Source organism: Nyctibius grandis, chromosome 3, assembly GCF_013368605.1.
Source record: "Nyctibius grandis isolate bNycGra1 chromosome 3, bNycGra1.pri, whole genome shotgun sequence".
Taxonomy (NCBI): Eukaryota; Metazoa; Chordata; class Aves; order Nyctibiiformes; family Nyctibiidae; genus Nyctibius; species Nyctibius grandis.
Genome location: NC_090660.1, coordinates 76022844 through 76050362, shown reverse-complemented (window position 1 = coordinate 76050362; position 27519 = coordinate 76022844). Strand labels below are relative to the sequence as shown.

Below are 27519 nucleotides of genomic sequence, written 5' to 3'. Positions count from 1 at the left end.
GCGTCATTGCAAACTCTGCAAGCAAATGTTTTATGTTTCATCTAGGTCAGAGGTGGCCAACTGGCAGCTGAGGGGCCGTTTCTGGGCGCTAGACAGTACTTTTTAGTCCTGAGGAATGTTTGCTGTGCTGCTTCACATTTTCTTTTCTGAGAGACAGGAATAAATAAAAATGTTCATCTTAATACTAAAATTGGTTTATTTTTTTCTGTGTTCAGGGCATCATGTTTTACAATTTGGCATCTTTATTTAGCGATTGACATAGGCTGTGCTAAACTTCTTCTTGTAACTAGTGGTTTCCAAAATGACTATATTTTCTTTAATTCTGCTGACTATTGCCATTTCATTCATTCTTTTGGCTTTTTTTATACTGTCACCTACACTTTTACTTACTTATTCATTGCCATTTTTTTATTCCATAATATGTAATTTTAACTTCACATGCTCATCTCTTTCTAACCACAGTGAATAACAGTGGTTACGCTACGAATGTGTTCCAGGTTTTGAAAAAAAACTTAACGCTTCATATGTTATTGGATGGTTTTGGAAGTGATATGTATTACTTGTTAAGGAAAAAGCTGTGCCTGGGCTTATTTACCCGGCGAGAAGCAAGTATATTACCTTTGGTACCAAACAGGTTGGTTTGGCTCTGTCTCCTGTCTCTCTTTGTGGCACTACACTGTATCATACAGGCATATCCAGAGCTCAGAAATACTAAGTTTGGTGTTTATCTGCTCATGCTGGTATATCTCCAGGTTCTCTTACTTACTACCTAGGCTCCCAGCATCACCGAGTAGAAAATGAAGATTTTGCTCAAAATGTTGTGTTTTCCCTCGGCTTGCTCTTTATGATGCTTAGAGACTCTTTTATGTACTTGAGGCATCAGACCTTGTTTCATTACCATCTTCTGCCTTATAATTATGTTAAAGCTCTCTAGGCTGCTCTTAGTAGTGTGTCTTCTAGGAGGCTGATATCAGGAATGTTGAAATGCTAACTGCCAGGTCTGCAGTTCCTTCTGTCCAAAACCATTTCTTCAGGCATCGAGAAAGTCTAAACCTTCGCAGTGTTGCACCCTTCACACAACTTACTGTCTCCTTGTCATCATCATCTTCTTGTTTGCACAATGAACCGTTGCTGTGTTTCTGCCTGTTACTTATTTTGCATCACGGATCCATGTTACTTACTGGGTTGTCAGAGAAGCAATTTGAAACGTATGCAGGAGAAGAGACTTTTCAGTATATGAAATAAACCACTATCTAGATGTCCACTCAGAGTAGATGTTTATTAATCTGCCACAGGTGCAGTACTCCCCAGGCCAAAATTATCATGGCATCTACAAAGAGTTATCTTGAAAGAGTATTTTGATTTTGTTCAGCATACTGGATGAAAAGAGCTCTGGAGCAGTAGGAAACTTTCCTTTCTAGACACCTTGTATATAATTCTGCTTTATTAGCAGGAGGCTGTATTAATGTGCTTAATTGCAAAAGAATTTTAAAACATCCGTCGTTGTTTTAGTCAGTTTTCGTATTGATAAGACCACTTGACCAGTCTTCAGAAAATTATAAAAACCCTTCCATTTCTTTGTCCTTCTCCGTACTTTTCTGATTGAATTGTTATTGCAAGCAGAAAGTTAATGTGTGAATGTAGGGTGTTTTGTTTCCAGGACTTCTGAAGCAAATGTATTCACGTAACAAAACGGTAAATTTTTTTGGTATGTGATTCTTGCATCATCACTGGCAGAAAGATGCTGTGATAGGAACTTCACTGGTGCTGTTGCTGCTTTTGTGGCATGGAGCCTGGAACCATCTTCCTTTTCCATACCTGTCCTAACTCTGCCATGATGCAAATCATGCACTCATCTTTTTGTTCCAAAACTGCTGTTGATTCAGTATACAGTTTTTTGTTTCTGCTTTTTTTTTTCCTTCCTTTGTCTACTAAACAAACAGAAAAGGCATTTGTGCCTGTGCATTCTGATGAACGTTGATCAATAGCAGAAAACGCTTTTCAAACATGGATTCTGTTGCTTAGTCAAATGCATGTAGATGAAACTGCAAAGCTGCCTACTTTATTTCTTTCTGAGCAAAATAGTGTGGTTCTCTTCCCTTCTGATTTAAATTTTTTTACATTTTTAACGTTTCCTGTTGAGCTGCAGTCTTGTCTCTGGCAGCATTTGAAACCACCTCTTTAGGTGGTTGCATGTGATTGCATTTAGCTTTGTGACATTTTGCAAAATCAGTGAATAGCAAAAGAAACAGTCAGGAGGACCTGACATGAGACGACTTGGGTGTGGTAAATTCAAGGCAGCCTTCCCCCCTTGCTGCAGCAGGTCACTGTAGCTGAAGTGAGGTAGTGCAGTGGCAGAATCTCCTCTCCTTGGCAACACGAGTCTCCTAAAGGGCTGGTGACACAGAAAACATCTTTTTCCTTTCAGCAAAATCTGGAGGGGCATATCTTCACTATTATCACATCCATCTAGTCTGAGGGAAGTAAGAGAACAGAGTCAACAGAGACTCCCTAGGATGAGGTTTCTTTCCCTGTAAAACTTCTAAGGAAAGCTGGATTTTCTAATATTTCAGAACTGTGCTGAAGGGCTGTTTTGTATTTTATAACAGTTCCTACACGGTGAGATTAATCCTTTGATTAAGAAAGCAGTGCTGTAAATTTGGCAAGCTGCTCTTTCCACATAACTAAGCATGACAGACCCGTTGGTTGTGCAGAAACACACAGCTTCAATACTTTCCCGTGGCTGCGTTCAGAAAATTGTTGAGACCATACCTTTAGGAAATCATGCAGCTGCAGGTTTTCCAGTTTAATGCTATCTTTCTCCCATTGCTTACGAGCAGAAAAATAAGTGCCATTAAAACTAAGTCAATAGTCGGTATAATTCAGCCTACATGTTATCTCATCAGGCTTTGAAAAAATTGGTGGTTTGCAAGCAGAAAAGCTGTGTGTTATTGAGGTTAGAAAAGCAGTTACACGCTTCTGCTTTCAGGACTTTCATAGCAGGCATGTCCTCTTCAAATAATACTGACCTAATTTATGGAGCCTGTTTTGTAAAATATGCACAAGGGTCATAGTACCAGGAATGAAATCTTTGTTGTTGACTGTGAAGCAGAATAATATGAGTCAAACACATGCTGCACAAGAAGAGTGCTCAGCTACATAGTCACTGCCCTGATTGCAACATCATCTCAGGAGTGGATGTTGGTATGTGCAAGTAGCGCAGTGGTTTATAATGCAGCTTTTTAATTCCCAGGCCTCTTCACAACGTATTTTTTAATTCATTCTCCTTAATATCTTGTTACCAATAGGTTACTGATCCTGCTCTGAGGGGAGGCAATCTTTTTCCAAACCAGCTGCCTGGAATGGATATGATAAAGCAGGACGGAGATGCAGCACGGGTGAGAAATGACGTACATAGGCATACAGAGGCAACAGAACTATGAATATACTGTGGTCTAGAATGGATATTGTATCTTTTTACTTACAAAGTTAGAAGTACCCTGGGTAATAGTAATTAAGTTTTTTGCAATTAATTTTTTTAATTCCACTTTTGGTGACATCTGTATTAAGTTCCTTGTTTAGATCCCACTAGCATTACTGAAGTGAATAATACAGAATACATTTACATTAACAGAATGCATTACATTATTGAATTAACAAACAGTCACATTGAGCAGACTTATGTATAGCTGTATTTGCTTTTTACGGAGCAATTACATGACTATTTGCTGATGATGGGAAAGACTTACTGCTGATTTATATTTGCACTGCTGCATGCTTAACCCATTTCATGTTTCATCCTGCCTAAGTGTTTTTCCACTTCTCATTGCATTATACTTAGGGCAAAAACCTCATGAATTATTTAATTTATTACTTTCTGTACAGTGCTTCTTCTGAGAAGAGTGGTAGAACTGAACTAATTTTCAGACAAATTCCCAACTGACAGGCTAATTAGCGTTTGCTTAGGTCAAAAGCGATTTGTATTCCAGACAGTAACGGTACTAGAAGCAAAGACATTGTGGAGTTCTTGGCATGTGGCCAAGTAAATGAGGTGGGTTTATGCACCCCTTCTCAGTGGAAAGGTGGGTTTTTTTTTTATGGAAGTAATTTTCATTTCAAATAAGTTTGTTACAACAAACACAGCGTTTCGAGACCTGATGTGATTTGAAGAAAATTTGATTTTCCCTGCGTGAGCGGTGCGGGGGGAAGCGCCATCTAGTGGGAATCTAAAGTTTCCTACAGTTAGAGAAATTTGAATAATAGGGAAAATTTTTAAAAATTGACTTCAAATGTATCAAGATTAATGAAAATGAAGAATGTGAAAGTGCTGAGGAAGAACTCACGGAAGTACAGAAGAACCGTACGTGTATTTTATTGTATCCCTCTTTTTTTTTTTTCACACGTGTATGTGTTTGAAACTTCCTGGAGGGCAATTCTTTTCACGCCTTCATGGTTCATATCAAACTACAAGTGCCCTGTCTCCGAGGGTGGATGATCTGTGCATAGAGAGTCTCTTCTGCAACCATTTCATGGTCACTTTGATGATTAATAAAAAGATGCTGTATGTTCTGCTTTAACACAAGCTGTCGTAAACTAAGGCATAAACTTAGTGCATTCCCTACCCAGTTAAATTTCATGTGCTAAGAGAAGCCAGACTGTCAGAGAACGAAATGCCAGGTACCACTGAGGAAAGAAAGGGAATAAGGCTGTTGAGGGGGAAGCAGGCTAAAGAAGAGAAGGAGGAGGTAGATTTTGAAGAATGGTTGAGGAGAGAAGGAAAAGAGAGTGGATGTGACAGAAAGGGTACGAGAGAGGGTGGAGAGAAGTTGGGGAAGAGGGTGCAGGTGGAAGGAAATGAGTGGCAGGACTTTCGACAGGGAATCTCTGGGGTTTAAAATTAAAATAATGGAGTTGGTGCTGTGACAATGAGATGGACAGTGGCCATGCATGAGAGCAGTTTTGTCTCACCGGGAGAAAAGTAACCTGTTAAAACCTCTTGAATTATTTTGTAAGGGTACATGAGACTGCACTCTTATGATTTTACTTTTATTCTACTAATGTAGCTGTGGCTGTCAAGGAAAATATAGATGGTTTATATACACTATAAATACCTTTTACTGAACTTTGAACTGTAATAGAGGTTAAGTAGCTACTATTTCCATGCATCTGTACCATAAACTACTCCTATGTAACTTTTTTTTTGGAAGCTCAAGCTGTGTAATTAGAAAGCTGAAAGGATTAATGTGCTTCATCCCTTGGCAGTTGTGGCTTCAGCGTATGAAAGCTGAGAAATTCATCTGACAAATGAGAAACTCATCTGACAAATCTGAGGTTTTTTTTCAATGTTTCATAAAGTTGATCTCAACAACTGTATCATTTAAAGTTCTGTTTAGAGTTGAGTAACCAGGAAATAACATGCTATTGCTGAAATCAGTACAGCTGTGGATGTCAGGATCTCTCCATTCACCGTTTTAATTTGTTTGCTTAATACTCTTTCACTTTGTTTTAGCATGTTAAGGATAAAACTTATACAGCTTAAGACTTGCGACTGATATTTAACAGAGAAGCTGTTTTTTAAAGTAGCTAGAGGACAGAGAATAATCTGTCTCTTTCAAGGCACAAAGTACCCTTCATTTGTAGAGCTGAAAATAGTTGCAACTGGAACAGTTTAATATATTATTTTGCCATTATTGGAACAAATTTGTATTAACTAATTTCACATGTAAAAGAAAATTTTGAACCTGCTCCTATTTAAAAGTAAATGTCTGGAGAATACCATTCGTAGCTGAGGTTTTGGGGGCCGTCCAGTTTAACTTAATACAATGTATCAGTAATCTTATAGTCAATGATCTTTGGGGTTTTCAGCTTCCTTCTCTACTGTGAAATTGCATACATCAGCCATGGAAGTTATTCTGAGCAATTTTTCCCACATTCACTATCAGCCTGTAAATAATAATTTGACGTATTTATTTAAAGTCCTGTTTGCTTTGGTTATATCTAAAAAAAAAGGGGTGGGGGAATGTTTTTCTAGAGGTACACTTGTGCCTGCTTTGTCTTACTCCCTCCTATATATATTTTATCACCCTGTGACTCAAATCTTTGTCAAATTATTAAAAAAACCTTTTGCAGTGCGTGAATTTTTTTCAAGTCACTGATATAGTGGAAACATTTATTTAGCATATCTGTAGAGATACTGTTTGCTAAATGTCCACTCCGAAAATAAGGACAGCTTTGGATTTTCACTTCCATTCCACACTTTATGATCAAAAAGCGCTAACAGGGTCCCCAAACTGCCTTGCAACGTGTCAGGGAGAAGAGCCAAAGTTTAGCCTGTCCATATTAGTCAGGATTTGAGGGATGCAAGCGTGATGTCTCTGTGCTGTGATGAAGCAAGGAGGAGCAGGACTCACTGTGTTGGCTTCCAGACTGTGCCCAGAGCTGGTCATCCCCAAAGAGCTCCAGCTGCACCAGCTGGGCTGGGAGTAGCAGGTGTACAGAATATAGGACCTTGCTTTCCCGAAGCACAGGATGGTTCCTGGTGCTGACTTTATTTTACAATAGAGAGACATTTCTAGGCCTTCTGTGATTGCAGAGGAAAGTGTGGTAAAGTCCAGAGAACAGTGTAGACAGCTTCCAAAAGGCAGCCTAGCAGTATGCACGTGGACCGGCGAGAAAACTGCCTGCTGCCAGCGCTGTCCCTCAGCAAACAGGGCCTTCCTTGCGCACGATGGGAGGCCGTGAGCAAAGAGCTGCTCCGCTGCCAGAGCCACAGGATACGAGTGCAAAACAACCCCAGGGGAGGAGAAAAATGGGTTTGGGCTGGTTTGGCTCTCTGACCTGACTGACCACAGTGCCCCATGGGAGCGGGAGTTTGCAAGGGGAGGAAGGCAGAGAGGCACAGATTGCAGTCGCTGGAAGGGACGGTCTTAAAACAACTGTGAAAACCACATCCTGAGAGGTTTTTTTTAAATAAGAAAGTACAAGATAATCAACTCAGCTGAAACCGGTTTGTATTCTGTTTATGTAAAGACACTGCAAGGCTAGTAAGTATGATAATACAAATAACATCTCTAGGAATTGGTAGCTGAAGCTTTTTTACTTCTTTATTCCCTTTTTTATGATGATTCTTGGAGGGGAAAGTGAACCAAGGCAGTTGTTCCCTTCTAGAGTGATACAGCATAACACAAGGAGCTTTTGCACATACTTGAAGTATGAGACTTCTCTTAAGCCATATTGCTGTGCCTTTAGCTGGGGTCTATGAGAGGCAGCTGATCCTGAGCTGATAAAATGTCTGTGATAATTGGAATGAATTAAGGACCTAAGAATGCAGTGAAATTAAACCCCCACTGATATCACTGGAATTAAATCGCAGGTCAATTGTGTCCGTGTACACAAAGAAAAGTCTAGCTTTATAAATTCAAATTAATTTTCCGGTTTAAAATAATACACCAGTGTATGATGAACGGTGGATGCTGCAGTCCAACATGCAGCTCTCATTCACCAATCCATCTTCACTGTCACAGAAGGAAGAATTCTCATTTGTTTTTCTCCAATTTCTCTTTTTTTTTGCAGAAATATTGCTGACCCTGCAGGTGGTTCGGTTGCTCCTTTCTTCAGCTGACTGGGCGTACGGCCCCAAATCTTTACTGGTTTGAAGAGCTGCGTCTGTTTGTCGTGACCCAGCTGAGCTGCCAGTGCTGGTGGCAGCTGCCTGCTGCCGACAGGACTCAGCCCTGCCTTCCCGAGGGGAGCCGGGCGGTCGCTGCCGAAGAGCAGCCTCTTCTTTGACAGTCTGAAGCTAGCGTACAGACAGTTGCTCAGCCTGTTCACTGCATTCACCTTAGTGCAACTTAGATCTCTCCTGCGAAGTAAATGTTGACAGGCAATTTTCATAAACCATGTCGGATTGAATGTATTTAAATGTATGTATTTAAGGAAAAACAACCATGCTCTTGTTCTGTTTCTGTTTAGTTCTAGACCTTGGGGTTTTTTTTTTTGCTTTGTTTTCCCTGGCTTACTCAGTCTGGTGCAAAGGATTCAGTTCCGTCTGAAAACTGGTGTTTTAGACTAAGGCCTGCATTTTGGGGCGGAGAAGAGGCGTGGAGGAGGGTGTAGAAGCAACGTCTGGTACATTTAGAGACCTCCAACGGCGCCTTCCACTGACAACAAGTCGGAGAAGATGAACCAATGTAGAAAACTACACAGACCAATTTTGAATGGGGTTAAAGTTGTAAAACAGATGACAATTACCCTGTGAGAGGGCTGTTTATAAGGGGCGTTTCAGTTGGGTTTTGTAGTAATGTTTATGATGCAAGTCATGAATCCAGAAATACAAGTTGGTTACGTTCTTATTTAATTAAATACCTAACAATCAGCAAATCCTGATTTTTTTTTCACCTGGCTCTCCTGACCTCTGTCATCTTCCTCTTCTTTCTAATAGAATAAAAGAACAGGTTACTCCTTTATTTCCCTAGGTGTGTTTCCAGCCATCTGGACAGCCAGTTACTGGACGCTGAACAGCAAAGTTTGATGGTAATGCATGTACTGATTATGGTAGTGGCAGAATTGGTGCATAATATCAAAGAGCTCAAGATACCTGCTTTAAAGCATGATAATTTTTGGTCCCCATGCCCTTAGCCGGGAAGATAACAATTCCTGTAATACCTATAGCAGATATCACTACAGACTTCACCACTATCGTGTGTTTCTGATTATTTTAAAGTGTGGACTAAGAGGATGTTTTGTAAGGTACATAAAATCCAGTTTATATGTAAACAAGCAATAATTTAAGTTGAAAACTTAAGTGTTTTACTTGTATAATTTTTGTGAGATATACATGTTGTGAAGTTGATTCCAAATGAGGTACTTCAGTATTAAATTAGATATCTTCTTAGCCGTGTGTGTCTCCTGGAAAAGTGTTTTGTAAAGGATCACAATGCCTTGACTAGACCTAATTTGTAGTCTTGAGACTTCTCATTTTCTAAACCTTGTGATTCTGCTCATAATGTCATTTAACTAACCTATATTATATGCAGCCACTGTAGGAACCAATTCTTGATTTTTTTGTATGTTTATATCCTTTCGTAACAAATCTTAGAAAAACTGTTACTGAGCAGGCCACTGTTAAGGGGGTGGGGATTTTTTCTTGCCCGCTGTGGTTGGAATAATCTTTTACTAAACTGACATCAGTTTCTGAGGACTTGAAATATTAAGAAATTGATGTTTCTGACCTCTGTTTTCTTTCCACTGACCCCCAGTCCACAAACTCTAACCTGAATGCAAATTTTTTGGTGTCAGGTAAAATGCACTGCATTTTATAATATCTCATCAGCCATGCCTTTTGGGAGTGAAAGGTTTCTTCTGTTGCAATTTAACTTGTTTTGGTTTTCAGGTGGGAGTTCAAATGAACTAGCAGCTAGTCTATATTAAGGCTGAGGAAAATATGGTAAAGGTGGTTCAAAATAGGCTGTTTCTGTAGAAGGCTTTTGGTGAAAGCCCAGGAAAAGTGCAGTTGTGTTTGTCCCTAAGAAGGGCGGTGCCAGTGTTCTGGACAAACAACATTTTTCAGCTGTCACCCTTCTGTTACCAAACTCAAACAGCACATTTAGTCAGCTGAGCCATCCTCTTACCTGCTGATTGGAAACCAAAACAGCTGTCAGCCCTGAGATCCACAGCCTCATTACTACAATGACATTTGTGTTAAACTTGCATTCTATATCTGATAAAATATTTATGTAAGAAATGTATAAATTTGAAAGAATTAACTTCATGCACCACAAAGTGTAAATGAGTTTTAAAATAATTTTGTTTCTGTTCCATTCTTTTTCCATTCTTAACCATAACCTCTGCAGATAGATTATTCTTTTTCACAGTGGACAAAATAGTTTAAATTTGTCCCGTTTCGAGACAGACCTGCAAACCCTTATCATCTGTAGTGATTATGATACTTCATCATCCATTGTCATTTTGAAAGAAAGGAGATTGTACCAATCACTTTGGCTCCGTCGTCGTGACTTTAGTCGTCTTCTAATGAAAGAGAAAAGTGAGTGAAGGAATCTTCTGATCATATTGATCACTGTAGAAACAAAAAAGCCAAATCAATTCCCTTCATTATCAGTATTTTTCATCCTGTATACAGTAAATTTGTCGGAGACAGTACTTGGATTTTGTTTAACAGAACAATTAATCAGTGTTCTACTTACATTACTCAATGTGAAAGGCGCATAATGTGAAAAATAAGCATATATACATGGTCATACGACCTGTTTAAGTGTTTCTGTAATGTGGTAAGTTTAAAAAGTGAAGTGAGCTGTTTTGCTACAATGAATTAGTTTGTACTCACTCGATCTTTAAGATATTGTCGCACACCAGTATCCCCTTTGGGCCTGTATTAATTAAAAGCAATGTTTTTGCAGTTTATACAATACATTTTTTAATCTTTGTTTAAAAGCGGAATTCATATGGGCTTGACAGATGAAATGGGTGGCACAGCTCCACTTGCAGAACCCAAAGATACACAATCAGTTTTGAAATGCAACTTAAGCCATTAATTGTTGGTGTGAATTTAAAGGTTTTCTAGTATTTGTATGGTAGTATGCTGCCTAAGAGCAAAAGCATTCTCTGCACAAAAGAAAATTTACTGTAGTGGCTTTGATTTTAATTAGAATTTTCTCCCTGGTGTTTCTTTGTAGACTAAAACAAAATCTTTTAAGTTTCTTACTACAGGTAAAAGCTATGTGCAAGAACCTCAAAATGCTAAAATCTAGCATAATGCCTTAGATCTGTTTTTAAGTCTTGTATATTCCTACATAGCTGTCTGATGTATTATATTTGTATAGTGAATTGTGTACAATTTTGGAATAAGTGCATCATCACTTATCTTTATGTTGTTCAATAGAGATGATGGACACATTTCTTCAAACATTTACTGTCATTTAATTTTTTCCCTTTATGTCATTTGTGGATTTTATTTGTACAGTTCCTCATGAAGTTGCATCTGAGATGTGTGTATATGAAAAGATTATACAAGGGTAAAATTAAGCAATATATAAACTATGGTTCTTCAGGAGAAAGCTTACAGTGTTTCAGGTTGTGATTTATTTTCAAAACGGAGTTGACTCTGAACATCACTTTGTTCACCTGCATTGATGTTTGTATTTCTAGTGTGAGCAGTTTATGCAAAGGTAGATATATTCAGAGAAATTTTAAATACATTTATGCAAGTTAATATTGCTTTGCTGATGCTATTTGCTTATTTGATGTTAAATAATGCTATTGTAAATAAAGAATTCTGTTGTTATTGCATCATTTAATAAATTTTAATGCCTTCGGGTTTTACATGGCTTTAGAGATTTCAACGTGTTTCTGTTGTGTCTTCATTTATTCATAGAAGGGTATAAGATGTAGTACTAAACACTAGAGGGTAGATGAAGCGGCAGGCTTTCTGTGTTGAAGGCTTTTATATATTCCAACTAGTTGTTACTCTCAAATCCTTTTATCTTTATAGTGTTATATTAACTGAAAATGTTTATCACATAGCTTAATGTGAAAACAGTTCATTATGAGTACTTTTTTATATCACAGTCAGGATGAAATGGGTGTCTTTCATGATGGTTTCAGCAGAGGCAAACCTGAAATGGTGTCAAGTGGGACTGAGCAGAGTTAATGGCTGGTTTTCCTTGCTATGCCAAGTGGTTAATTTTAAGACAGTTGGAAATGTTTGATTGGTCAATTTAAAAAAAATAAGAATAAAAGCAGCTACAAGAATGCTTGTTTATCAGAATGATCTGCTGCTCTGGGAAATGGGTGGGGGAGAAAAGCTATTTGTAGTAAAAATTTTAGAAGCTGAAGTTATTTTAAAGACCTCCAAATAGTGTTAACCTTTCACAGTTCCTACCAAAACAAGGCTTATCCTGCAGTTCTCTTGGCTTCAGCAAAATGATGGTGGTCCTTGGATATGAGGAAAATACTGCCATATTAAGGAAGGCAAGAAAGGAGGATGTTTCTTCCCAATGTGAGGTCAGAAACAAGTAGAGAAAACATCTGTGTACAGTAAGAGGAAAAATGTTTCATATCAGAACTTCCCCTTTAGGCATGATTATCCCCTTATAATTTATTAATATTAAAAAGAAATTCTTGACAACAGTTTTAGCTAAAACTCCTGGCATCAGTCTAAATATGATGAGCTAACGATGACCTCTGATGTAACTGACTTTACAAAAGAGAAAGTGCTGCCTTTTACTTTCTGGATCAGGCTTTGTTGACAGACACCAGTGCGCCTGACATACGGACAAGATCTAATAACGTGACATCATGACAAAAGACAGAAAGTGACACTGCCCTTTGAAGGTCCTTCTCATGATAAACCGTATGTTGAGTCTTGCAGACCAGTCCTCACGGGGATGGAACAGGAATGCCTGGAGGCTTTCAATTATTCCCCAGCTTGTTGCTCACTGCTTATCCCAGTTCTCTACCTGTTGTACCCAGGATGGGAGGAGGCCTGTGTGTCACGCCATGCTTACGGTCAGGCTATAGCAAGGGAAGAGAGCAGCCAGGGGTATCTGCCCTCGGCCTTGGCCTCTTGGGCTGTGAAGTGTGGAAGTAGAGATGCTAAGTACAGCCTGAGTCGGCCTCAACCAAATTCTCACCCTGACTCCTGAAACAATAATTGCAGTGAAACCTTCATGATAAATTAGTTTGATACCACTGCTAATGATCCCGGACTTGGCCAGCACAGTGGGCCAACACTAGACGTTGTGACCAGGAGGGACCCCTCATGTGTCTTGCCTCCTTCCCTTCAGTCTCTGGTTCTGGATACTTACCTTGGGGATGAAAAAAATGTGGTTGATTGCATTGAAGGGATTAAGCTTAAGGAGTGCCTTGAAGTCCAGAGGACCCAAGGTACCCCAATTTCAGTGGGATGGATTTTTTGATTGGTAGGAGGAGGCCACCAAAAGAAAAACAGAATCCCAAACCAGAAGTCTGAGAGACTTGGGGGGGTAAAAAAAAATGAAAGATCAAGTAGAGCATCTTATCTTAAAAGACAGTTAGAAAAACACGTAGTGGTGGCTGAAACCAAATGTGGTTTACCTTCTGCCTGAAAGGGTGAAATCTGACAAGTGTACACCAGAGTGCGACCAGAATGTAGGGTGCCCGTGGGCAAGAGTGTGAGTGCTTGTGTTTGCTGCATCCAGCTGCACCAGCAGGCAAGTAAAGGACCCGTGAAGCAGGTGCGAGGACAAGGACATGGGCAGGGGTACGGGGCGGGCAGAGGGGCTGTGCCCGTACTCAGGCCATCTGTGAACGGGTGTGTGCCTGTGAACCTAGAGGGGGATGTGTGTGCTTTCACCAGTGAACTTGTGCCTCTACCAGTCAGAGAGGAGGGGAGGACTTGGCTGCCTGTGTTTATGTTTTACATGGGTCCTGCATGTGGGTGCTGTTGAGGGCAGCACCTTGTCCATGGCAGTCTGTGGGACTGGCCATGTCAGTGTCCTCTGTGTGTGTGTGCTGTGTCTATGTGTCTCTGGGGTTTGTGCTCAGCTTCGCTACGGGGAGAACCTGCAAACGGGAAAGGAGCAGCTGCGTCCCCCAGCCTGGGCAGGAACCCCGGGTCCCATGGTGCTGGGCTGGGCTCCAGCAACCAGACAGGAGGGTCTTGGGCTGCGGCTGCTGGAGGAGGTGGCCACTCCTAACATCTTTTAACAGTTTTGTAGCCAGCAGGATCTGTTTTAGTTGTGAGTATTCCAGAGATTACATGTATATAATTATCCTTACGTGATGGGGGACCGATCCTTTACTAATGTACCTACAGTGATAAATTTGTAACCAAACTTGTAGAGCATTATGGGGGCACTCCAACAGGACCCATGCTAGTAAATTGGAACAACTGGATTAAAATTTAAAAAAATTGAAGTAGTTTACAGAACATTAGAACTTGTAAATGGCTGAAGCTGGAGGCCTAGTGATCCAATTTGGTAGTCTGGGGGATGAAAAGAGAGGTTTATCAGAGTATGTACAAGACCTCCTCCTGCACCTAACAGATCACTTCCAACTACAAAATGGTTAAACAGTGTTGGCTATAAAGCAGGAGGGAACCTGAGGGAATCAGGGTAATGCTGAGCTCTCTACAATTTGAACTTTTCAAGTTGTGAAGAACTGGGTAGAAAGGGAAATGGACCAAGGGAATAGCCTCAGCTTAGGGAGATTTAAACCTGAGTAGCAGAACTGAGTAGTACAGAGGAAATGGGTGAATTATAGGGGGAACATCACTTAACTCAGCAAATAATGTACCCAGTGAAAACATGAAGCTCTTGGGGATGCTGTCATTAGACAAACACATACCATCCAGCTTGTGCACAAGGCGTGGCTGGGCAGGACAACCCAGGGTCAGTCAGTATGATTGTCAGTGGCACAAGAGGTCCATGTGTCCAAGGATGCTCAGCTAAATCCCTGCCCCAAGGGGGTATATGTTTTTTTAACTTTCTCCTGCCCTAAGGAGCTGGAACCCTTCTGAGGATCACTAAAAGATTCTGCCTTTAAGAACAACAAGAATTCAGGCACGGGACGGGCCAGGTGACAGTTGCAATGCCATCCAACATGGTGTTTGCCTCCCCTCCCCAAAGTTAGGCACTAAAGGCAGCAGCATGAAGTGGGCTCCATGCAGGGGAAGGGGCTGAGATAACATTCAGACCCTCACTTCAGTCAGAGAGCCAGAGATCTGGTTCATTCATTAAAGCAGCAGAAACTTTGCTTTCAATGTTTCTGTTCATACTGAATCTGCTGTACATGAACTACTCAGCCACCACTGACTGAGGTATTCAAGGATGAGGAAGGTGGGGTCAATCAACTGACACTGAAACACCCCCTCAGCCCCATAGAGCTGCTGGGGAGGTGGAGTTGCTCCGGCTCCTGTGATGCACCCAGGGATTTCTCCCTGGGAGATGTTCCTGAGAAGATGATAGTAAACGAGATGTAGCAAGACTCTCCTATTGCTCCAAAAATGTCTCTCCCACCCCAGTTTCAGGCTACAGTTCACTTCATCACTTCACATTACAGCTACTCAGGAGGCTGAAAGGACACACGATGAACCTGGCCAGAGTAATTTACTCATCTCCCTGCAAACTGTGGGCAAAGTGGCTTTGAGAGACAAGAACACAGGTATTCCTGCCCTTGCTCGTGTGCCCACGCAGTGACCCACCCCAGCAAAGGGGGAGGATTGCAGCTATACAACAGGATTGTTTTGCTCCAATTTTAGACTGGTTTGCTCCAACTTTTTCTTGTGCACATATTTTTCGGTTATTTGTCCATTCTCAATGAGGATGAGAGTAATGGATTGCTTTAGTGAAGTCACTGAGCTAATGACAACATCATTAAAATCTAAAGATACGGCTAATACTGGAAAAGGAAAGTTGAAGCACTTTAGTATGTGATTTTCCCTTTTTTTAATAGTCCACACCAGCAGAGGCTGTCTCTCTGCTGCTCCAAATCCTGTCCTATAGCCATAGCAATAAACTACTTCTCTTCTGACCTGATCTAAATCATAGTCGGATTATTTCCACAACAGCAACTGGTGCAGTGACTGGGATTCCCCCTGTCCATGCTGCAGCTGGTTGTCGGTGTAAGTGCTGGACAGAGGGAGCCCACAGGTGGGAAGCTGGGCATCAGGGTCTGCTGCGGCACTGCGGTCTTCGGAGGATCAGGCTGCTCGTAGGTGTAACCTGTGTGTTTGGGAATGTGTAGGAGGCAGAGCGCTTTAAGTCTGGAGTAAGGAAGATGTAGAGTGGGAGTGAGAGTGATGATGAAGAGCTTGTGTCCAAACTGAGAGGAGGGTGGCAGGACTTGGGATGCAATTTTTTGCGTCAAGAAATCTGGATCAATCCAAGGAGAAGACATCTAACTGCACCAGGCCACTTAGGCGCCTGAATGCTATGCAAGCAGCCTGCAGGGATGTCCCTCAGTGCTTGTCTTTAATATGCGTCCCCACATCACTGTGGAGAAGGAATACCCCCTAAAATCCTTCAGCGGGGGAGGGAGGCTGATAGGCTGCTGTGATTACTTTGTAACAAGCCATAAAATCATAACAAAGTCCCAAAAGAAAACCTGAGCAGCACTTCAGTGGCCAAAAACCCACATGCTGCAGGCACACGTACATTGCTGGTCATGGCTCCCTGCTCTGATGGGAGCAAAGGCAGGAGGCTGCCGAGAGCCCTGTGCTCTGGGTGGGTGGCTCTGGCCTGGGGGACATCTGTAAGGTGCCACTGAGCACGGTGCTAAATGCCAGCAGCCCTGGGAGCTGCTCCTGCTGCAGCAGCCGGGGACTGCCGGGCAGTGAGGGAGTCCCCACAGCTCATTTTAAGGCTTTTCTTTTCATAGCCGTAATTTCAGAGTGACTCTTGCCTTCACGTGATGCCCCTGCTGCCAGCAGCCAAGGGGTGCCTGGCTGAACATAGTGTGTGTGAGCTGGAGATTTCCCCCTAAAGAGAATCAGCATTTCTGTTCACCCCTCTTTTTCACAGGCAAAAGAGGCAAGTTATTTCCCTGGCCAGGCTGAAAACACACATCAGGACTAGCACCACGAAACTGGGTTTATTTTTACAGAGCTGCTCCCCGGGGTGCCATGGGGAGCAAAACCAACCTCAGGCTTGTTTTGGAGGCCGAATTCCCAGACGTTCCCAAGAAAGGGCCAGAGCATCCATCACCAGCCAGGCGCTGGCCGCCCTCCTGGCCGGCATCCCCGGGGAAGCGGAGGGCGCAGGGACGGGGCTGGCCTGCCCTGCCTGCTGGAGGTGGCTCTGCATGGCTGCACTTCTGCTCCCCCCGCCATCTCTCCCCAAGGTCCAGACTTTTTTAATGCAATAAATGCCTCTAACCTCTCGGGGGATGAAAGCCTCTGACGATTATCTGCAATATAGTGACAATTGTGCCTCAAGCCCTTTTCTTCTCCTGGGCTCTGTGTCATCAGGCTGCTAGAAAGAGGAATATTTTTATTTCTGGGCATGTCTACAATTTAACTAATTATGAGAATTTAAAAATCTTACGTTGTGTTTGTTTGTCTTCATTTCTCCTGAATCTCCCGTGTGAGCACGTCTCTTCCACAAGCCCCTTTTCCTCTTACTGTGCTGTGATACCTGGACACAGGGTAGCCAGAGGATTCCAGATTGGCAGCACTTAATTTCTAAGGGAAACTCAAACTTCGCTGTGCAATCAGAGCTCAAAGGTTTATTCCTGTAAATCTGGTACTACTTTTATGCTACTGACACTGCATCAATAAAACCATGTTAAACTGCCTGCCTGAAACCATTTCCTAAAGCAACACAGCATCAATTCTGTCTTACAAATAACAAGGGTTTGGAACAACACAGAGAAAGTAAAAAAAGTAAAAAAAAAGATAACAGAAAAAAGTCAGGCTATTTAAGCTAAAGGACTGTCTTAAGCAAGTTTCAGAAGGCTGCATTCCTACCTTCTCCCTAAGCCTCGCGTGCATATTGGCTGTCCCTGGTGTATTCAGTACTTTTGTCTTGCAAACGGAGGTTAGGATGGAGAATGAGGTTGTAGGTAGGAGAATTAGCTCAATACATTTAATGCAAAGTACCTAAGTGTTCAGGCTCAAGTTTGGGGACAAAGCTGCGCTGGGCTGACCATGGAAGGGGTCTTGGGAGTGGGGAGAGCCTGGATCAGTTCTGGGTCTCCCTCCGTAGTGGTGTGTGTGTGTTTGCTGTCTTACTGTTTATGTCCTGAGTGAAAAAAATAAGGTGGGGTTCCCAAATGAAGCTTTTGGTAGGTAGGAATTACACTGCCTGAGGTCCTGTGCTCTGAACCCTCGTTCTTCCAGGCAGCCAGTGATTCTTTCTCAAACTCTTATTTCAGAGCACTTTACTCAGGCCAGGTAAGAAATAAGGACTGGAAGGATGGCTTCACCTTCAGTCAAGTGCAGTCAGTGACTGCGTCTGGAGCCGCGCTCTCTGTCTGAGGCTGCTTCAAGTGATTTCTCATACATCCCTTCTTTGGGATGAAGACAATCTTTTACAGAAGAGCATTGCATGGAGCTATGTTAATTAATTTTTGTAGCACACCATAACTGCTTAAATGGCATCTAAACCTCCAGGAGTCAGACCTGGCTGCATTTGTTCCCCACTTCATCTGTGTCTGTGTGCAGTTTGTCTCACGCTATGCCGTGCCCCAAGAAGTCCTGTGCTGCCTTGCTCTGAGAGGGACCCATGAGTGCAAGCCCCCAAGCTCTCTACAGTGCAGTACAGGCCACCCCATCCCTTCCCTCCATGCCTGCATGTGCAGCGTCACCAAGGCTGGACACTGGCAGGGAATTAGCTATCCAGGGAGGGGCTCTGCAGTAACCCATCCTGCTCATGCCCTGCCTGCCATGGGGTTTTGCCCTGGGCTAAAGATGTCTTCATCTCCCTGCACCAGCAGGGATGGCATCCTGCAATGGCAAGCTGCACACCTGGGCCCCCCGGATCCTGCAGCCCCTTCCAGGTCCCCTTTTGATAGCAATTGCAGCGCATAGCCACCTGGGAGGAAGGGGACGTTAGAAGAAGAAACTCCACAAAAAACAGGATGAAACCTTGCAGAAGGGCATCACCCATCACCTCTGCAAGGGGCAAGGGCCAGATGTCTTCCCCTGGTCCCATTCTGGGCAGGTCCTGGCATAGGCCTGGTCATGAAGCCTGGGAAATCCCAGCAGGAGCCCAGTGTCCTGCCAGGCACCCAAGAGGCAGCCTCAAGCTAAAGCAAAATCACCCCAGCAATGTCTCTGAAACCTACAGTGGTGGAGAGCATACTGCTGTGTCTTTAGATCATCAGAGTTTCAGAGGTGTTTTTTGACTTTCTGTATCTGAAACTCCCGCCCGCAACCCCCGAGACACTCCGCAGGGACCGTGGGTCCTGCTGGGGAGGACAGATGTGCGCATCCGTGGGGAGCATCACTCCTGCACCCCGGCCCCCTGCTCGGGGGAGAGACAGAGCCCACCCGGGCTGCGGCTGGGCTTGGAGAGGCGGAGGGCAGAGCCGGCGGCAGGGGAGGGGGGTCCGGGAGGCTGGGGGCCCTCCCACCGCCCCCTCCGACACCGCCGGCCCCGACGTGGAGAGAGGCGGCCCGGCCGCTCCTGGAGTAGCCGCGGCTCCGCCCTGGGGTAGGGGCTCCCGTCGGGGCAGCCCCCCCGCCGCCCTCGGGGCTGAGCGACCCCCGGGGTGGGCCGCCCCCACACCCCCTTTCCCTCCCCTCCCCTCCCCTCCCCGGGCCCATATAACCGCGGGGGGACGCCGGCGGCCGGCCCGCTCGCCCCGACGGCGCCGGACGGCGGAGGGCAGCGTGCGGCGGCTCCCGCGCCTCCATCCCACCCCCTCCCCGCAGCGGGACCCCGCGCCGGCAGCACCCGGGAGTCTGCCCCTCCGCTTCCCGGCAGCTCCCCCCGGCCCGGCATGGAGCTGTCCCTGCCCGGCGAGTCGGTCCCCGCAGACGGCCGAGAGGCGCTCGGGATGAGCCCCACCAGCCTCCCTGCCTGCTGCCCCGCTTTCCTCCCTCCCGCCCAGTACTTCGAGGCGGCCCCCGACTTCTTCCAGCCCCTGACACCCCTGGACGGTCTGGCCCCCGTCTCCCCACCTTTGCCCCCCTTTAGCTTCAGCGGGGTCCACGCTTTCCTGAGCCAGCCGCCCCCCGTGCCCGCCGAGCCCTTCCCCGGCCTCCCCCTGCCCCTCTACGCCAAGCCTCCGGCCCCCTTCCCCCCCAGGGCGGGTTCGCCCCGCGGGACGGGGGCCCCGGACTCGCCCCTGCCTCCCTATTCCAGTCCCCTGTGCAGGGCTGCCCGCAGCCCGGGGGCCGGCAGGGTGGCGGGGCAGAGCTACAGGTATCAGTTCACCGAGGAGGAGCTTAATGTGGTGCTGTACGGGGCGCTCCGGGGCAGCCAGCTGGCCGGGAGCTTGCACGCCATCTCGGGGCTCCGGGTGCCCCGCGCCAGCCCGGGTAAGGGGGTCTCCGGTGTGTGCGCAAGGGGCTGCGGGCGGCGGCGGGAGGAGCACCGGGCGGAAAGTCGTTCCTTGCGGCCGGGTGTGCGGTGGGGTTTGGGGACAGACCCCGAAGGGGTGCAGGCGGTCCCGCGGCAGCCAGGCTCATGGGGCATCGCTCGGGGGCACGTCGGGCTTCCCTTCCCCGCGGTTTTCTTGAGTTACGAGCCCACACTGGGAAAGAACCGGGGGGTAATTCGGGCTGCGGCCGGTGTCGGGGGTGGCAGGACGCGCTCTCTTTGCCCTGCTGCACCGGCACGGCCGGCGCCGGGCTGAAGAAGGGGTCCTTCTTCTGCAGGTGCTGCGGACTCCTCCACCCCGCTGCTCGACAGGGACGCGCTGCAGCTGCCCGAAGGTAGGGGCCCGGCGCTGCCCGCGCCCCCCGCCGCGCCCAGCCGCGGCCGAGCCGCGCTCAGCCCGCCCTGTCCCCGCAGGGCTCTCGGTGCTGCGGGTGGCGTACGGGGACGTATCTCAGCTCGGAGTCTTCTGCACGGTCCCCATCCCCAAAGGAGTCCGCTTCGGCCCGTTCCAAGGCAAAGTGGTCAACACCAGCGAGATCAAGACTTACGACGACAACTCGCTGATGTGGGAGGTAGTGGAGGCACCGCGGGCCTCCCCCTGCACGCCCTGCGCGGGGCCCGGGCGAAGCTTTCGGCTGCCCCTCTCCCGTAGCCTGCAAGAGGGGCTCGGCCTAGGGTGGGTGGTGGGATTTGTGCGAGCGGGATGTGTGCGGGAAAGGTTGGTCAAACCTGACCCGGCGGTCCCTGCTCTCCAGATCTTTGAATACGGGCGCCTGAGCCACTTCATCGACGGGAAGGGCACCGCTGGCAACTGGATGTCCCTGGTGAACTGTGCCAGGTTCCCCGAGGAGCAGAATTTGACGGCTATCCAGTGCCAGGGGCAAATCTTCTACGAGAGCTGCAAGGAAATTTTACCGACGCAGGAACTGCTGGTGTGGTACGGCGATTGCTACGTGCAGTTCCTGGGCATCCCCATCAGCCTGAAGGGCATGCCGGAGGGGGAGAGACCCCCGCAGCACCCCGAAGGTGAGCCTGCCAGCGACCCCTCGAGGGGCACTGCCCCTTATTCCCACGGACCTGTGTCTGGCCGGGATTAGATTCGGATTAAGGGAGGTAAAGGAACGAGGGCATCACCTATTCCCGGCTGTATTTTAATTTAAACGCTTCCCAACCCCTGCGGTGAGGCGGTGGCGGGGTGACCGACCCTGCCGAGGGGGGTGCCCTGGGATGGCGGTGGCCCCGCAGCCCTGGTCCCACGGCTCTGCTCGCCCTCCCCTCGCAGCCTCCCGCACCCCAAAGAGCCGCTTCCCCTGGGCACCGGGGATCTCGGGGATTGAACCGAGGGCTGCCGCCAGCTCGGAGCAAAAGGCACCCCGTTCTGCCCCGCAGCTTGCTCCGAGCTTGCGTGTCCTCGGGGGGTTCAGAGTGTTCAGCTGAGGATTATAAAACATCTGGCGGTGCTGGGCTGAGCTTGCCTCGGCCGCGCAGCGCCGTTCTGCCAAGGGGGGTCCTGTTTTGGGAGGAGAGGGGCTTTTTGAGGGCATTCCTCTTTTGATCCTGCTTTATCCTGCGATTGCACACTCTTGACTTGATATTTTTCGTGTGATTAGCACTCTTCGTAAATGGAGCGGGCTGAAGTCGTTCCGATCCGATAATGTTAACATTGTTTGCAGAAGAAATGCCAAATGCGCTTCCTCCAGGAATAGTTCTGCTTATAACGTGCAGAAAATATGACGTTCTTGTAAGCAAAACTTACGTATGGAGAAAACAGATTTGTGCCGCTGCAGGGAAAGCTGGAGCGGGTGAGGGATGGGTCGGCCGGGGGCAGGATTAAGCGAGAGAAGCAAATTGGCATGGAAATTTTTGTAGCTGTTGTCTTAAAGTGCCTGGTTCAGACAGTTGGTAAATTGTTCATTTCGTTTTAAGGCTTAAGCCAAAGTTACTTTTATTAAAGGTTGAAAAGGCTGTGTAAATGTTTGAAACATTTCCTGTGTTGTTCCTGAGTTCAGCGGTTAAGAACAGTTTGAAATAAAAAAGAAAACCAAATAAACGTGGTTTTGTTCGACAGTATTTTGAAAACAATAGAAAAGATGTGCAAATTTATTTTTCTTTTTGGGATGGGAGGTAAAATTTACGGACAATATTGATAAGAAATACCTGGCAATGTTTCCGAGTGGGGAGATGCTCTTACGTGGGATTCTGCATTGATTTTTCACGTATGCGCTCGCTGTTTATGGGGATACAAGGATGAACTCTTGGCTTTGCTGAAGTCAGTAGCTTAAAAACAATAATTTTGTCAGGCTGTGGGCTCTAGTTTGTTCCCCTCCGTTAGAAAGGCAATAGAAAGGCAAGTGAGCTGGGAATATGCTTCAGAGATCCAATGTGCATTTTGTTAATGACATTGCCAGAATCCATTTACCATTATTACCCTCCCGGAGACTTAAAATTCCCGACTGGGCACCAGCTCTGAGAAGGAAGCAGATTTGAAAGGAGCCCCTTTTTTCTGTGGTGTAACGGGGAGGTGGCACTTTCCCTTCTGCTGTACAGAAGCCGGGGAGAGCTTTAAGTGCGAGCGCTGCGGCAAGGTTTTTGCCTACAAGTACTACCGGGACAAGCACCTCAAGTACACTCGCTGCGTGGACCAGGGGGACCGCAAGTTTCCTTGTCACCTTTGTAATCGATCCTTTGAAAAAAGAGACAGGCTGAGGATCCATATTCTGCACGTTCACGAAAAGCACAGACCTCACAAGGTGAGCCTGATCCTGGGTCTCTCTGCAGCTACGGGCTCTTCTGGGAGCACTAATTAAGGAGTCTTTTTTGGCCGAGGTAAGATGCTGATGTTGTTCCCCGTCCTCCAGTTTCCCTGGCAGTTCCCTGATGAGACTCCTCTACCTGTACACAAAGAGTTTGTCTTGTGCAGCAGAGCTTAGTTGAAGAAATGTAATGGATTTATATTGGGAAAACAAACCCCACAGTCTCAGTGAGACTTTGGAAAGAAACACTATTTCTCCTGGGCTTTTTTGGGTGTTTGCATGTGGGTTTTGCTACTTTTCTTACACAGTGTGGGGCTAAATTGTGTTTGAAGGTTCTCCACATGTTCAGGATCAGGAAAGACAATGTCCCGTGTCCCCCGCTCACCTCTTTCCGTCTGAGAACCAACAGACATCTGTGTCTGTTGGACACAGCAGGAGTTAAAAGTTTTATATTGAACATGGAGCAGATTGTCAATTGATGGAAGCAAATCCTTGCTGAGATACTTGCCTCATCTCCGCTAAACATCCCTCTGTAGCACCGGTTTTCTCTAGGAGCACTTGGGGTGGCAAATCAGACTTTTCCTAAAATCTTGGGAAGGGTAAGTTCCAGTGCTTGAAATGGCACAGTTAAATCAGTCCTGAAAATCCTCCAAATACCTCTTTTATAGATCGTCCTGCAATAATGTGAATTTTTCAGGAACACCTTTTGTAACTAAATCAGCAATATTACAATGTCAGAATATCACATTAATTTAGTAACAGATGAAAAATATAATTCTGTTAAATATGAGGTGTTAAATATCATGTAATTCTTGCCCTCTTTCTTTCCTTTCCTTTCTTTCCCTTCCTAGAGCATTTATTTTGGAATGCATACAAAAGAAATAGTTTAGAACAGCAGGAAGATAAACTTGTTCTGAATCTATTGCATTTATATGAGAACAGATCAACTCAAAAGTCAAAGATGGAAAATGTGTCAGTAAAAAAAAAAAACCTAACTTCTTTCAAGATCAATCACATCTTAGCTTATTTTGAAATTATGAAAGATAGTTTATTTAAAATTGTTATAGGGGGAAAATTATTTTGGGGTTCATACAAATTGCACTGAATCAGTGCAAGTCTCTCAAATGACTTCAGCCCCCTCTGAATTGGGTTCTGTCCTGTCTCCACCGGCCACAGAGCGCACGCTATGCTGTAGATCCTGGGGTCGAGGACAAAGTGCTGCTTCTTTCACTCTAAGGAGAGGCATTTCTGACAGATCAAGCTGTAGGCTCCGTGCTGTGACTGACTCATTGTCTCTGAAAAATGGTACTATTTTAAAAGGTCCCCGTAAATTTTTTTGAGGAAGTTTATCTTATTTGTGGAGCAAGAATTCAAAATAGCAACTAGAGCTTTATTTGCATTTTGAAGAAAAAAATTATTATTTTAAAGAAATTTTCAGGTTTTGATAACTGAAAGTCAGTATTTTCTGTTAGTGGTCTGAAGGATGCTTTTTGATGAAACATTTTTAACCAGGCACTGAAAAAAGCTTTGAGATTTTGCATTATTTCCCTTTTTTTTTAAAAAAAATCTGTTCTTACCACCAGATTAAAATTCTAACTGTATTTCAAATTGTTACTGCTTAAATTACTACTGTGTGTTTGTATATACATGAATACATAAATATATGTAGGAAAATACATGCACACATGACCCACATACCTCATTTTTCTTTTTAGCTATGCTGTTGTGTGCTTCCTTTTAACTTAATCTTTTTTTTCCCCCCCCCAGTGCTCAGTGTGTGGGAAGAGCTTTTCTCAGTCCTCCAGCCTGAACAAACACATGAGGGTTCACTCTGGGGAGCGCCCCTACAAATGTGTCTACTGCAACAAGGTAAGGCAAAGCCCAGCCTGTCCCTCTGTCTGTCCTCTGCTGCGCTCGCATCACACCGTTCCTGGGGCGGGGGGCGGGGTGGCTCTTTCCATGCTCCTGTTTTCTTTTTTCAATTTTTTTGTTTCTTTTCTGTTTTCTTTCAAGAAAATGCCTTCTATTTAAGTTGTTAACTGGATGAGGGAGTATATATTCTGGGCACAGTTGTGAGTTGAAGTGACAGGGCTGGCTGAGACTGAAGAAACAGGGTCTGGTCTCCATCTGATGTGGAATTTGTGTTTCGTTCCAGCTCAGAGAGCTGCTGGGGGGATAAGGTCTAGCAATGCTTAAGAGCATTTCAAATACCATCCAAGGCATGCAGCTAGATCTAATATTCCCCTTTTTCATCAGATAGGTAGTTTCTGATATTACTGACACTGCTTCTGGAGTGCAGTGAACAGTTTTGGCCCATGAACTGAACTTGCACGATGATAGGACTTTGTTCATGCCTACCTTGAAGTAACAGGGCAATCGATGTGCAACTGGGCATGGAGGTTTCATTTGAAAAAGAACATGGATAGAGCCACACAGCACTGATCAAAAATGTGCTCGGCTGTTACTGCCCTTCACAGCAGGGACGATTCAGGTGAGCTCTCCCTGTGAGAGCAGTGACAGCTCTCCCAGCAGACAGCGAGTGAATGTACAGGCTGCTGCTGGGTGAATATCTTTAGGGCTCCAGGTGCTACGGTGTGTCCATGCAATGCAGAAGCACCTTCAGCATGTAGTAAGGTGATTTTGGAGAGAGAGCTGTTTTGTTTATGACTGGCTGGACTAACACAGAGCTGAAGTGCCCTGTAGTAAAGAACCTTAGAAGAAACTCCTTTTGGCTATTGTATGTTTTTTCTCTCCCAGACATCCTGAACACCTGTAGGCAGAGTTTAGGCTGAAACGTCATCCTTTAATCTTCCGATCACAGCAAGAGATGGCAGAGCTTTACAGATTACTCTGTGAAAATATCTCTAGGACGTGTGGGAACCTTGACCAGTCCCCAGCCATTCTGGTAGGACTGTTGCAGATTGGATCAGATTAATCCATTAGGCCTCAGGCTGCAGGATGCAGATATCCTGGGACACAGCCATCACTTCTGTGTCTGGGAAACCAGGGGCTATTTTAAAGCACCCTCACCTGCTCCTCCTACATGGTCTACATGGTCACAATTCCTCTTTGCTTCTTCTACCTCTAACGGTGGCTGTGCTCCAGGGCAGCTTTGCTTTCCCTACCCCTTTGCTCACTATCTCAGTGACACCGTGAGATTAAAGGAAAAGTGTTGGGCCAAGATCACCATTCTGACCCTTAAACTCACTGTGTCTCTGTTGATAAACATCTCCAGAGACTTCTCTATAGGGTTCTTAGATCTGTTTGTGCTCCAAGGTTCTTAGTGAAAAGGTATCTGAGATGTATCACTCTTTGCTGTGAAAACTTGTGATGGTTCAGCAATGTAAGTGTATTAAAGAGGATTATTTTTTTTGTGTAGTCTGCAAATAGTGAAGGGCCTGAAAGTGTCTCTCTTAGGAAAAGAAAAAAATGGGGAATACACAGACAACTTTGCAACACTCCTGCTCAAGTCTCGGTGAGAGGGTTTTCTTCCCAAATGCAGGAAGAGTTTTTATGAGGGGGACAAAGTGTGATTGTGCACATTTTGCTACTCATGAGAGGGGGAAAACGGACTGGAACGTCTGACTGAAGGAAGAGCAGAGTATGATGGAGCAGGAAAATGGAACCCGAAAAGATGGATGCTGGACTGACCACATGGATGAATTCTGTCAGCTGAATCCCAAGCCAGTATATGTGAACACAAAAGGGTTTAACTCTGAAAATGAACCTGCATTACATCTCCTGAACATAAAGGAACTGCAAAGCTAATTAGGACAATATTGACTTCTTATTCTTTGACATGTAGAAGATATTTACTGGTGTCTCTGGTCAGAAATCTTTCTCTGACCTTCATCTAACTCCATGGACTCACCCATAACTGTAGCTGAGTGTGATAGCAGTTGACTTCTGGTTCCTTGTTGATGGGAGGTTTTTGTTTTTCTGCAATTATCTAAGGATGTGAGCTATTTGATGACTTATTTTCAGGGTACAGTGCTTCTGACGGGGTCTGGGTTAGCTGAACCTGGGGATTATATATGTGAAAATAGATTACTTACAACTCCTTCTCTCCCCTTTCCAATCCCTGCCCTTTCAGGCATTCACAGCATCCAGCATCCTGCGCACCCACATCCGCCAGCACTCGGGGGAGAAGCCCTTCAAGTGCAAGCACTGCGGCAAAGCCTTCGCCTCGCACGCAGCCCATGACAGCCACGTGCGCCGCACGCACGGCAAGGAGAAGGCCTGCACTTGCTCCGTGTGCGGCCAGCACTTCCCAGAGCAGGAGGATTACCACTTCCACATGAAGATTCACGCTACTCATTAGTTAAGAGCCCCATGGACTGGTCTTGGACCAGCTTCGTGTGTGTATCGGTCTATGTGCATGTGTTCGTGTGTGGTTGTGTGCACACCACAGGAGGTGACATTTACCCTTGCAGCACAAGTCCCAAGCACCTCTTCAGGTACGCTCAGTCCCTGGACCCTGGGCATATTTTTGAGTGCAGAGGACAGGAGTTTATCTTGCCAGGGTACCTTGATGCGCACTGGGGTGAAGTCCAACATGCTCTACTCCACCCTTTCCTTCCTCTGCTCCCATACCCTTATTTCCACAAAAGGGGAACACAGGCAGGAGGGAAATTTCACATCCCGTGAACTTTTTGTGCCTGAATACCACTGCGAGGTGTGTTTCCGTTCCTCTAACGCACCACATCTATGGACTGCCTGGTGCGGTCCGT

General features: G+C 45.4%; 2 protein-coding genes across 8 annotated transcripts in view; both read left to right on the top strand.

Annotated features, from left to right (window-relative positions):
- The window catches only part of NCOA2 (nuclear receptor coactivator 2), a 196575-nt gene extending 185226 nt beyond the window's left edge, over window positions 1-11349 (top strand). For all 7 annotated transcript variants that reach the window (XM_068396028.1, XM_068396026.1, XM_068396025.1 and 4 more), the window contains 2 exons: window positions 3309-3398; window positions 7573-11349. In XM_068396028.1, coding sequence (XP_068252129.1) covers window positions 3309-3398; window positions 7573-7584 — 102 coding nt within the window. In that variant the 3' untranslated portion in view covers window positions 7585-11349. The remainder of the gene's footprint in view (window positions 1-3308; window positions 3399-7572) is intronic.
- Window positions 11350-19434: 8085 nt separating this feature from the next.
- On the top strand, window positions 19435-27110 carry PRDM14 (PR/SET domain 14). Its single transcript, XM_068397204.1, has 7 exons — window positions 19435-19975; window positions 20315-20371; window positions 20451-20608; window positions 20792-21062; window positions 22584-22786; window positions 24557-24658; window positions 26883-27110. Exons 1-7 carry the CDS (start codon window positions 19435-19437, stop codon window positions 27108-27110), a joined length of 1560 nt encoding a protein of 519 aa, XP_068253305.1.
- Window positions 27111-27519: the final 409 nt, after the last annotated feature.

Coding starts and splice junctions, on each gene's coding strand:
- PRDM14 (XM_068397204.1), top strand. CDS start 19,435: ATGGAGCTGTCCCTGCCCGGCGAGTCGGTCCCCGCAGACGGCCGAGAG. Junction 19,976..20,314: donor GGTGCCCCGCGCCAGCCCGG/GTAAGGGGGTCT, acceptor CTTCTTCTGCAG/GTGCTGCGGACTCCTCCACC. Junction 24,659..26,882: donor AATGTGTCTACTGCAACAAG/GTAAGGCAAAGC, acceptor CTGCCCTTTCAG/GCATTCACAGCATCCAGCAT.